This window comes from Alligator mississippiensis, chromosome 10 (assembly GCF_030867095.1).
Source record: "Alligator mississippiensis isolate rAllMis1 chromosome 10, rAllMis1, whole genome shotgun sequence".
In the NCBI taxonomy this organism is placed as follows: Eukaryota; Metazoa; Chordata; order Crocodylia; family Alligatoridae; genus Alligator; species Alligator mississippiensis.
Window position 1 is genome coordinate 24,073,697 of NC_081833.1, and position 13,209 is coordinate 24,086,905.

Sequence of the window (13,209 nt, forward strand, 5' to 3'; positions counted from 1 at the left end):
GGTTGTGCAGGCCCTGTGAATGCAATGAATGGCAACATAAAAGAATAAAAGCCAACCAATTATGCCACCTCAAAGTGTGTCCTTATTGGAAGTATGATTCATGCCTCTGTCATTTGCAGTATTGGACATCAGCATGCTGTCGTCCCAGGATGTCGTGCGCATGCTGCTATCCCTACAGCCGTTTCTTCAGGATGCTATCCAGAAGAAGCGGACAGGCAGGACCTGGGAAAATATTCAGCATGTGCAGGGACCACTTACTTGGCAACAGTTCCACAAGATGGCAGGACGGGGAACCTATGGTACTGTCTGTTGTGAAGCAGCATTCCTTACAAATGTGCAATTGAATGTGTTCTTTGCTAGACAATGCATGCGAACAACTGGTTCCTCAGATAATTTCCCATAGCATTCCCATTGAAGTGTACTCTTGAATAACTTAGTGTGTGTGTGTGGTGGGGGTTTCTTCTCAGACTTTGTACACAAAAGGAGGGATCCTGACTCCATTTATATAAATACTTGTATAGCTTGGGTGGAGTTAAATATCCCCATCTGGATTAAATTTTAGCATGAGTGCATATTAAGTACTATTAACAAAATGAAGCAATGAAACTGCTTAATAAACGTAGAGCCCTAATTATAAGATACTGAGTCATTTATATAATATATCCAGCATTACAGACCTACTGATTACAAGTTAAAATTATCATTGAAAAATATTAATTAATGGAATACAGACTACACATATCCAAGCTAATGGTTGCCCTTTAAACATCGTTTAAACCTTTGCCATTTTTTCTCGCATTTTATTTGAAATCCTATATTAATCCATTTCCATACAAGCTTATTATAGTGCTTTACTTCTCCACTTTCCCTGCACTTATACTTGATATCATGCTGAAATCTTTTTGGGCAGTGACAGGTTGCAGTAATTGCTCTCTCGTTTTATTTCCGCTCTTTCATATGAGCACTACCTTCAGCCTTTTAGCATTTGTAAGTACAGTGTATAGTAATATTTACCAGCAGCTACTACATGCTGTAACTGAAATTGTCCCAATTCCATGATGCTTTAGAACAAGGGTGGCCAGCCTATTGCACATGTGCCACAATGGCACGGGCAGTTTTTATGTGTGGCATGCAGCAGACTGCGGAGGGAGAAGGCAGTACAGCAGGAGATGGGGCAGGGAACAGAAAGTATAACATTAGTCTGGGCAGGAAAAGGGATTAGGGTGGCACTCGGGGCGGGGGGGAGGAGTTAATTTATGGCACACTTGCCGAAAAGATTGGTTTCCACTGCTGTAGAACTGGAGATACCTGTGGTAAGGGTATGGTAATTTTTAGTGAATGTTGGTTTTTTACGTTTTTGTATTATAGTGCTCAAAATTACCAAGGTGTATTTGCACTCATGTTATTCAAGCACCAGCAAGCTAGGAGAGTTTTTCTTTTAAGTGGTATAATCCCTACTAGAACTATTTGCCTGAGGGCTCAGCTTCAGCTTTGTGATAATCCTTTCACATGTGGTGGTGAGTGCTTTGGAATTTTTCCTACACTTTGGAAGCTCCAGTTTGCTGACCCATTACGGTTGGTGATTTTGCACAGCCAGCAGGAACTAAAGCAAGAAATAGTAATTTAATTTTCATGAATTCTTGTCATCACTTTTCTGTAAATTGAACAGACACATGTGAAATGTGGTTATTATATGGTTATATCATCTAGACAAAGTGAAACCTCTTCTTCTTAAGACCATGAGTTCAATACTCAGGAGAGCCCTGAAATTTTGGCAGTATCTATATTTATAGTACACTAGAAGATGTTTTATTGCAATCTTTTAGGGGAATTATTGTACTGATCCTCGGAGTGGTTATTTCTACTTCAGCTGACTGACCTCTGATTTTACAACACTTATAAGTATAAAATCTCTCTGCCTTGTAATTCAAGACCCTTATCTGAGGGAAAGGGCTGTGGGAGGACATTGTTAATACGTACTATGGCAGCATCACGCCTGATGCTCATAATATGTTAAAGCTTTTGGAAAACTAATATGGCAAGAAAGGTACTGATTTTGCAAAATTCATTTACAGAGAGCTCTTCTGGTATTGGACCTTATACTGACATTGTTTCTGTTTACTCTTTTTTTATTAGGTTCTGAAGAGTCTCCTGAGCCTCTTCCAATCCCCACTTTACTAGTGGGTTACGACAAGGACTTTCTGACAATCTCTCCATTCTCCTTGCCGTTTTGGGAGAGGCTTTTGCTAGACCCATACGGGGGCCATCGGGATGTTGCCTATATCGTGGTGTGTCCAGAAAATGAGGCCTTGCTCGATGGAGCCAAAACTTTCTTCAGGGACTTGAGTGCTGTATATGAGGTCAGAATGAGGAATTGCTATGAAGTGTTTAGCTTTAACTGTCATGTGTCAACTGTGACAAATTACAGCATATTCGTAATTGGGACAAATCCATGGTCTTTTTAAACTTTCTTTCTGTTTGTAGCATAAGTGTCTTAAGGAAATACTATAGCTTAAATTATTGTTATTTCAGTTTAAGAAGACTTTCTCCACTTCCATATGACAGGAAAAATGTCACCTAATAAAGCAACACTTAGTCCTTACCGTATCAGTGTCCATTTAAGGCAAGTTTCAGGATTTAAAATTTAGGATCAACCCTTAACTGCAACTGCTGTTAAAATCAAAGGCCATCTGAAGACTGAAATTGGCCCTTAGAATGACAGCATTATGCATCAAAATGGAAGGAACAATTGTAGACATAGTCTGAAAATTAAAAAAGTCTGGAAAGTCGCAAAAAGAGGGCAGCATTTTGTAGCAGATTTCCATGTGTATCTGGAAAACTGCTGTGCAGGTAAACAGTGCCTACATTTTCTCGCACATCCAGTGTTACTTCCCATCTATTGCCACAGGCTGACAAAGATTGTGGAAGTAGCTAGTGAGAACGAGCAAAGTAAGGGATGCACATTACTAAACTGCAAGTTTTGGAGCAAAGCAGCAAAGATTTACCAATAGTAATTAAGCTGATCTTTTCCTTTCAGATTCTTAGATCCCCAGGAGTCACATTTGTATGGTTGCAACCTTTGGACCAATGGTAGCACTGCAACTAAGTCAGTTGAATTGCCATAGTGGACAGATAGTCTGTTTTCTGATTACATACAGAGGCAGTGTCAGTGAGATTTTCAAATGCACTCAGCACTTGCCTAACTGTTCTCCCATTGGGATCAATGTTGTAAGTCTAGAAATAAACCATAGCTGAGCACTTTTGAAAATCCCAACCAGGTGCAAAGATTGCATTGGCTGGTACTCCATCTTGTTCACGGTGTTAATATCCACACTACGTGTCCCCCCTGTCTCACCACCTCACCTACATAATCAATGAGCGATGCCACAGGTTTTTGAGAAAGCTGAACTGGCAAAACGTTCAGTGATTTTATACAGGAGGAACATGCAGCCAAAGTAAACAGCTAAAATGACCCAGATAAAAATGTTAATGTTTAATGCAGTGCTGTACAGGCTGTGATTGTGCTATTTCAAGAAACTCTTTTAGTACTTTCTTTCATCAGGAAAATATAGTGAAAGCCATTAAAAATCTCTTCTTCTAAATACAGAAGTGCCTTTTCTTTTAAAGTCAGAATTGAATATAGAAATACACAGTGAAAGCTAATTCCATCCTCCAAAACTGATTAAATATGATTCCTTTCTAGAAGATTGGTCCTATATTCTGAATCACTATATGCATCTTAAAATATGATACCGTGTTTAGAAAGAGAATAGATTAGACCTTAAGTAATCCAAAGCAAGTGTAGAACCTTTTAACAATAAAATAAGAGATAGCTGTTACTAATTATAGTCCCGAAGAAGTGCTGCTATAGAGTGACACTGCTTCATTTGTATGGGGGGGGAAATCTCCACCTTTTCAACATGGGCATATACTTGAGCTGCAGCAGATCTACCATGAAAAAAAGATTTTTAAAAACTCATTCTTCTCCAAATGGCTCCATTTCACTACCTTATTTGGTAGAATACAAATGACAAGATTTATTCAACTGAGAAATATTGTTTGGAGGAATGAGATCTTACAAATAGATTGGACAGAGGGGAAAAATAAAATGCTTCTTACATGGGCAGATCTAGGATTGTGGCAAGAAGTGCGTGGCCACTCCCACTTTAGTTGTGTGGTGCATATACAGTGAAGAGAGCTCACTTTGCATGCACCACGCAGCTGAAGGGGGTGCCCTCCCTTGCCAAGATCCTGGAAGCCAGTGAGCTCAGAGAGCATTCTGACTTCACTGGCTGGTTGACATGGGGTCTGACCAGATCCCTTGCTTTCGTACAGCCCTGAGCCCAGGGGGTGAACATTACTGCTGTTCATGCTTCCCCTCTCTCCTTCACCCCCACCCGTCTAATTAAGCAGCAGGAGAAAAGAATGGACGAATGGTGGTAGCATTCAGCCCCTGCTTTCATGTAGCTCTGGAGTCTGTGGGCTGAGCAGTGCCCCTGTTTGTCTCCTCTTTTCCCATGCTGCTGAATTTAGGAGGCTTGGGGAGGAAGGGAAACTGATCCTTGTACTTACATGGCTGCTGTTCTCTTTGAGGTGTGAGGGGTATTTAGTTGGAGTGTGCCTACTTTCCAATCCAAAATAGTAGTAATTCTTCCACTTTCCACTAAAATGCAGTATGGCTTAGTAGAGAGAGTCTTGTACAATGTGTCTCATCGTGGCCTCCCATCTCAGGATTGTAAGGAAGTAAGTTACTTTAACCAACTGCAGGTTTCAGAAATAAAGCCAGATTCTTTTTTCTTGGACCTCGTGTATACTGTAGAATTTATAAGGAAGACTGTAATTTATAGTCTTACCTTGACTGTAAATGTAAGTAAAGTCAACAGACAAAGAACAGGGGGAGCCTTTTGTTTTTACAATTTTTTTTTTTATTAAAAATTGGCAGATTTTGTACTGGCTTTGGAAGGAGGATATGAGACCACAAACTAGTCTGCATATCAAGTTATTGGTTTTGTTCTGCATTACAAGTATTTCTTCTCCCTCCAGATGTGTAGGCTTGGCCAGCACAAACCGATCTGCAAAGTGTTACGTGATGGAATCATGCGGGTGGGAAAGACTGTGGCGCAAAAGCTGACAGATGAGCTTGTGAGCGAATGGTTTAACCAGCCTTGGGGTACTGAGGAGTGTGACAATCATTCCAAACTCAAACTTTATGCGCAAGTCTGCCGGCATCACCTAGGTGAGTGAAATTGGTTGGGGTGGGAGATTGGGTTCAGTAGATACTTTGGAGTTATAGGGGGCGGGGGAGGGGTACAGTGGTACATGTGATAGCAGAGTTCCACATTTTAATTACATGCTAAGTAAAAAAGAGCTTCCTTTTGTTAATTTTATTTTTACTACCTGTTTCATTTTGCGACCTCTAGTTCTTACATTGAGAGAGAGAGTAAATAATAAATCCCTATTTACTTTCTTTTCACCATTTAGTATTTTTAAACCCTCATGTCCTTTTTCAGGCATCTCTTTTCTAAACTGAATAGGCCTAGCCACAGGAAAGAAAAAAGAAAAGAGGTGAATACAGAAACACAGACAGGAGAGCACAAGGAAACAGAGAGAGTGTGATCAGCATGATTGGCAATGGGCTTAGGAACAGTCTCTGCTTTCTTGCTGCCAGGTTTTGATCACCTGAGATATACAAGTATAGAATTCTCTGATTTAGCACTGCTGGGGAACTGGTCAGGCAGTTTCAGTGAAGCCTTGAAAGTCAACTCTGCAATCACCTTTGCTTTGAAAGTAGCTATCTATGCTAGAGTCTGCTGAGAGTCTCTGGAGAAGGGAAGATTTCTGAGAGTTATGAGGATTTTGGATAAACCTGGAAGCTGGAGCTGAGTGGGAGTTCTGTACTAACCTAGCTATATTGTGAAGCATTAAAGCAGCTTTGGATTAATTTGAGCGCTACATTCTTGACTCCAATCTAGCTGTTCTCAGTCTGAAAACAGGGCCTGCTTTATATGAGAGAACAGGGGGAGGTAGTTCCCTCATACTTTGGCCCAATCTGGCTCTGCCATAACTTAGAGTAGCAGTGACATTAGGACATTAAATAACTCCAGCTAGCATAGTCCTTTAAACTCTCTGATTGGTTCCAGCCATGGTGATCCCTATGCTTGAGAGAAGCACAAGGGGTCTAGAACCTGATTTATGTATCTGGAACAGTTGCTAGTATCACACTGCCTCGTTCATTTTGCTTTTAGTCTTCATTTACCACATATCTGGATGGAACTATTACCATACTACCTGACGTGACGTGCATTCCATACTCACTACCAGAGACGTGTAGCACAGGCAGAGTTTGTGGTGTTGCATAAGAAGTTACAATAATTAAATCTACCAGTATTATAGCTCACCTAAAAATGGCCTTTGGACTTCAGCTATGACAAAGATGCTTTGTTAAATTCTCATTGTGAACTTTGAAATAATTCATCCAGCAGTTTGCAAAGGTGAATGCCATACACAGCCACAAGTAGATGATTATTACAGCACAATCTACTACAAAGTAATGGCACGTGACAGTAGTCCTGTTGATTCTCTTTCCCTCCTCTTCACACTGCATGAACTCTGCTAAGTCAGTTCTTTGTATGAGACATTTGATTTACATTAGTTAAAAGGCACCCCTTGCATAATTGATTGCACAATTAAATATTTATAATGGAAATTATATTATCTTAATATTTGTGTACCTTACAACTGTTCTAGAAATCTAAAAGACATTGTATGACTTGACAGCGCTTTGTTTGCTTAGAACTGATATGCCATCATTAACCTCAATTTTTGTTTATACACTTTCAGCACCTTACTTAGCTACTCTGCAGCTTGACAGCAGCCTATTGTTACCACCTAAATACCAAACCCCAGCATCAGCAAGCCAAGGACAAACAATACCTGGGAACAGTGGATCTGTGCCCCCAAATTCAACAAGTCATTCAGCTCCTGGGGCACCACCAACAGGCAATTCCTTTAATTCCACACCCAGTGGTGGGAACACTAACCTTGCAGCAGGAAGTAGCTCAGCATCTGGACCCCCAGTGCCACAGTTGTCGGCATCTTCCTCAACACCCAGCATTAACCAGATGAGCGCTACCTCTTCTTCAGGGTTTAGTGGAAGTGTAGGTCCAGGACAGAACACCAGCACTGGGGGAAATTCTGCAGATAGACCCCAGGGGAACACAGGTTCTGGTGGAGACACTGAATCTGGACAGAATTCATCACAACAGCAATCACAGCAAGAAGGACAAGAAGGGTAAGTTACTACAATATCTTAGTGAGCCTATGCATTACCAATCTCATACTTTATAATCCTGCGGCTGTACAATTCCTGTGCCTAAAGCCTCTCATAAATTCCTGAAATTACAGGAATGTTAATAGGCCCAACATTTTACTCATGTGTTTTTCTTACCTAACAAAATAGATGCCACCTGTGGGGTGCTAGGGATTAAAAGTAAATATAGTACTGCTGTTATTTATTTAATATCTTCTGTTAGTAAACAACCCTCCAATGAAAACTAGTGAGTGCTTTTTATTATTTAGAACACGTTCAGGAATAGAGGGGTAAGCAGCTTGGTGCTGTTAGCCATCATAAATAGCAGTGAGCCAAATATCACTTTAAAATGTTGAAAAACACCTAGGAATATTTTATAAATTCTGTCTGCTAGGGGCATATAGCTTTCAGTAGGCAAGTGACAAAATTAGAAAATAGGTGTTCTGCTCATAAATGGTTATAGGCAAATGTAATAGGTTATGGAGCTCTCATCTCTTAAGGTGTGTACAGAAGTGCTCCATGCGTGTTTTACAGTGCTGTAGTTTAGAGCACTTTTTATAGCACTGTAACTTTATAGTGCTCTTAAACATGATAGAACGGTGTTTGGTGGGGAGAGGCCTCTGAGGCTCCCTGTACTTTCCAGGCTAGGCAGCAGGGAGTGCTCCACAGTCTCCTGGGGCTGCAGCAGACTCTGGACAGCAGCAGAGCAGTGAAAAAGGCAGAGCTGGGATGAGAGGCTGTCACTCATCAGGAGCAGGCACCACTTCTGCTATAGGCCAGACAGCATCTCTTACCCAGACTGAGAGCCCAGCTCCAACCATCTGGTCCCTAGCCATGCACGGTCTCAGGGAGCATGTGTATGTGTCCCACCCATGGCATATCCCCCATCACTGGGCGTGGACACTGCACCTGCCATGAGGCAGCAGACGCACACATATGCCCAGCCCTGCTCCAAGCCTCTGATTCCCAGCCACACAGGGTCTCAGGGAATGTGGGGGTGGAAGGCATGTGTGTGTCCTGCCTGTGGTATGTCCAAGCATCTGGCCCCTCCCATCCATGCAGGGTCTCAGGGTGTGCATGTATGTGTATGTGTCCCACCTGCAGCATGTCCCTTTCACCCCCCTCCCTTTGCTGGGACTGGGCACTGCCAGGGAGCACTAACCAAGTTGGCAAAACCCATGGAATACTGGCAAAATCACCAGAAATTTGACCAGAATACAGAAGTTATTTAAAGCACTATAGGTTGCTAAAGTGCTGTAAAACAGAGTGCTTCAAATTTAATACTTCATTTAACAAGGGTTAATTTAAAGTGCTGTACCTATTTTTAAAATGCTTTAAAACTGTGCACGTCTGTTAAGTTACAGCAATAAAGCGCTTTAAATGGTGAAAAAAACAGCTTCTAGACAGACTCCGAAGTGACAAGTTCTAATCCAGCCCTGGTTGAAGCTGCTATGACTTCCATTCAGTTATTTGCACAGAATACCTCACTGTGCATGGCATTAGTTGCCAGTCTGAACAGAAAAAAATGTCATCCGGACTACTTTATCACATGTGGATGTTGGTTGCTAATGGTGATGGGGGAGGCACTTTGGGAAAGAATTCACTACCTTTGTGGCATTTCTGTTGTGGGCACACAGTCCAGTCCCATTCACCATCATTCAGGTACCTTTCTTCAGCTTAAAAAACCATGCATATGTGAGTACAAGTAAAAAAATAAGATCTCGTCATTTACTGACATGGTACTTAGTCATTTTCTCAGGGCTGGATTATTCTGGGTCTATTAAGTGGGATTGTGTTAGTCTTCTGGAAAATATCTTTAACAAACTATTTTTAGGAAGTATGCTGGCATAGTGTACTCCTGTGTGGAGATATAGTTTCTTATCAGTGACTATTCTTGGGCTGCATTTTTAGTTCTGTTTTGTCAGTATAATAAGAGAGCTTTCGCACTGTGTTATTCAGTTGCAGAATACTGTGCCCATGTATGGACTCGTTCATCACACAGCGTACTACACCCCACTGCATGCTACAACGCGTCTTGTATTTAGGCACATTGCACCCCATTCCACTCCCATGGTTACCTGTCCTTAATAACATTGCCCCCCCTCATCTCTGCTGCACAATTGCTAAAGTAAATTTACTAGCCAGATTCCATGATAATCGTATGCTGTCAGTGCATTGGGACATATTCCGCTCACCAATAGCTCAGCTCCCCTCAAGATGTCCAGTATGGTCCACCCTTTCAAAACCCTTCAGCTTTTCTTTACTTATTTGATGGCACAGAAAATGATCAGCACACGCACTAATCAATCACCAATCATCTCTGACCCTACAGTCAGTCAACCAGGATTTAAATGGTCACACGGTTATTGGGCACTTCTCAACCATTTTCAAACTGGACAGGGGCACTGTGCCTCAAACCTATACCAGTGGGACTTTGCAGTGACAACAAATGCCTTTGTGGACATGTTCAAACCATGTTCCACATCGTTGACTTATGTCCACTTAGTGTGCTACTTGGTAGCCTTCAAGCTCTTCACACTGGTGACGACATCGCCTTAAGATGGCTGAAACAATATGCCAATGCTGCATATGCTAAATAAATATAACAAGAACGCAGTGGTCCTCCCCTCTTGACTCATTGTTTACCTTCTCATGCCCTTGCAACATGAAAAAAAATAAAAATTGTAATTTGCTTTTGCACTTAACAAGAGGTATGTCTCTAGTGTTACAGAGAGGGAGAGAATAGGAATTCCCACCGAGCCAGAATCTGCAGACAGCAATGCCTATCCTCCAGCAGTTGTCATCTATATGGTGGATCCTTTTACCTACACCGCAGATGAGGAATCTGCCTCAGCCAATTTCTGGCTGTTAAGTTTGATGCGATGCTACACAGAAATGCTGGATAACTTACCTGAGAACATGAGGAATTCTTTCATTCTCCAGGTAATTCTTGTTCACTCCTTTTTTTTTTTACATTACAGACTCATTCTAGCATACCATAATATTGCTACCCACAGGAGACAAAATGTGAAATGGAGGACAGGTACTGCACACTGTTAATGTGAAGTTTACAACATTATTATTAAATGTACAAAGTGCTGTATTTCCTTTCATATGGCATGCTCCCAAAATAAAGTATGCACCTTATTGTGGGAGAGCAAATTGAAAGGTTTTTCCAGTCATGGCTAGATCCTGACTTAAACCTGACCACTGCTGCTCAGTCAGAACTACAGCTTTAACCTCCTTGCATCCAATCCAGAACTGGCAGCCACTGTGAAAGTGTTAAAATTAACTGTGATACTGCATGCTGCACTCTCTGCCCCCTCTCTCTTTGCAGCCATGGAGAGAAGCAGAGCCTCAGCAGCCATTGCAGTGTCCCCATGCTTCTGTTCTGGTGCAGAAATCAGTTTCCCTGCTTAAGACATGCACCCCAATTTTGGAGGGCTGTTTTTTGAGAAAGAAGGTCCATGTGGTGTGCGAGTATATATGATACAATGTTAAAATAATGTCCTAGTTGAGACTTAATGCAGGAAATGTAGCTAAAAAAGAGTGTTTTAGTGCTCTTAAAATAAACCTTTTGTGCATGGTCCAGCACCTGTGTTCTCTGTGAAACAGTTTCTAACAATGGATTAGGTTCCTTAGCCTATAGTATGTGTTGGCATTGCGTTACAAAAAGATTGTACTTTGTGGCTAGGGACAGACATTACATATAAACCAGTTTAAGTGATCAGAAACTGGTTTAGCCTGTAACAGAACAGATGTTCAGTGGTCATAAACCAGCTGGAAAATGGCTGAAACCAGTTTGAGATAACCCTGGTTGTATGTAGTATCAGACTTAACTGATCTGCGTCAAACCGGTTTAGGCAATGTCTGTCCCAGACCCCTTGCTTGTTTAAGTTAAACCAGATTCTTCCAGCATCCCGGCATGCTTTTTGGACTAGGTGGGGCTCTCTGCTCCCCTCTGCTCCCTGGCTGGAGCTTGGCAGAGACTGCAGGAGTCTGCCTGGCCTCCCCCTGCTCCCACCCTCCCCTCTCCGCTCCCTGCTAAGCAGGGATTGCCCCGTCCCCTTTGCCCTACACAGACACCTCATCATTAGCTAGCATACCATATGCTGGCTATGGTACCTGCTGTGGCAGATGGGACAAAGGCAGCATCAACAGATAGCTGGTAATGCCTCTTTGTTGTTTTCTTAATGGGGTGATTAACACTGTGTTATCAATTCCCTACTGGGCTGGTCAGAAGTGGGGTGGGGGGAACCCCTCCCTAATCAGAGTGTCCTTCCATGGCCTGGCCATGCCTCCCCCCTCCCCCCCAGCTCAGCACTGGGGAAGGGAAGGGAAGGGAAGGGCAGGGCTTCCCCACGCTCCCACCCCAGCTTCTAGCCTGAACGACTGCAGGCATATGTCTGCATTTCTGGAATGTCTGTACAGTTACGAACTGATTCAGCCTTGCCAAGTTAAACTAACCTGCAAAGATTGAATCAATTCAAACTCAGGCATTTTGAATGTCTGTCCCTAGCTTGTATGTTCTATCTCAGCCTGTTTATTAGATTCACTTTTAAAACATATTATTTAATGCATATGATGTATTAACATATATCTATAGCATTACATTGCATAAGGTGTGCTACTCTATTACTACCTGATTGTTAAAAATATATTGCCATATAGCCTTTGTATACTGGAGTAGTTATTGACTGGAATTATTTAAGAATTAAATTGCTATCATCGTGAACGGTATTTGGCCTGTTGCTGATACCAGTTGCCATGGGTTATGTACATCTTTATCAGAGACCCACCCACTATAATATATATGTGAAAGCAGAGCAGGCCACCAAATGCAAAGAGAAGAAAGCTTATTATATACATGTGTGCACATGCACATGAAAAGGCAGAAACCTTCTGCCATCATTTTCAAAAGCAACTTGTCTTTCTCAGTCCTCAGTTTGATAGCCTAAATCAGAGCTGCTGAAATTCATTTGGTCCCATGGGCTGAACCAGACACACAGATCAGTCCTACATTTCAATCCTGCTCTGCTACTGCCAAGCTGCGCCACACAGGCTAAGAGCCTGCAGGGTCCAGGGCCATCCAGTGCACCCTGCATGCTGCCTGTGGGTTACTCCAAGACCCATGGGCAGTGCCAGGGGCCAGTTAATATGGCTCTGTGTACAGATGCAGCCCAGGGGCCATATCTTTGACACCTTGGGGCCTAAATGGTTCCTGTGTTTCAGAAGGATGGTTCTTATTCCTTTCTGACAATTGCATTCTATTAAGGTGTTATATGTTGGGCACAAAAGACTTTTGTCACTTCTGATAATCTTGGCCTTTTACTTTATTTGTATTTGTAGTATTAAAGGATTTCTCTAGTCATCTATCACCAGAACAGGTTTGACATAAAATCAGTATCACAGTTGAGTATTTTGTTTTGTTTGACTCCAAGGAAATATTTAGGCCCAACCAAAAAAATTATAAATACAAATAACCATACTCATTTCAATGACTGAAATATGAAAAGATGCTGTGCTACTGAAGATCAATAGTACAGTTAGATTTCAGTTTATGTAAAATGATTAATGGGCTTGCCAGTTCTTACTGCATCATGCTTATTTTCTGGGCACCTGAAGTGCGGTTTACTTAGGACATTTTGCCAATGAAAGTCAAAACAGCAGACAGCTCTTAAAATAAAAAGTAACAGAATTTACTTCGCACAACACCTTCTCTCCATTGCTGCTGTATGGTATACAGAATATTATTATTTAAAATACAGAAACCAAGCAGATGTTTATAGGTGTATTGCAATACAGTAGAGAAGAGCCTTCTACTAAAACTGTGCTAAACAAATTATGCGTTGTAAAAAAAATAAAAATAAATAATTATACGTGGCAGACAATATACATCT

At 41.7% G+C, this 13,209-nt stretch overlaps 1 protein-coding gene across 2 annotated transcripts in view; it reads left to right on the top strand.

Moving 5' to 3' along the window:
• Positions 1-13,209, top strand: part of MED13L (mediator complex subunit 13L) — a 402,047-nt gene that overhangs the window by 359,251 nt on the left and 29,587 nt on the right. For both annotated transcript variants that reach the window (XM_006266403.4, XM_059713565.1), the window contains 5 exons: positions 120-299; positions 2,137-2,360; positions 5,044-5,236; positions 6,841-7,291; positions 10,033-10,252. In XM_006266403.4, the coding sequence (XP_006266465.1) occupies positions 120-299; positions 2,137-2,360; positions 5,044-5,236; positions 6,841-7,291; positions 10,033-10,252 (1,268 nt within the window). The remainder of the gene's footprint in view (positions 1-119; positions 300-2,136; positions 2,361-5,043; positions 5,237-6,840; positions 7,292-10,032; positions 10,253-13,209) is intronic.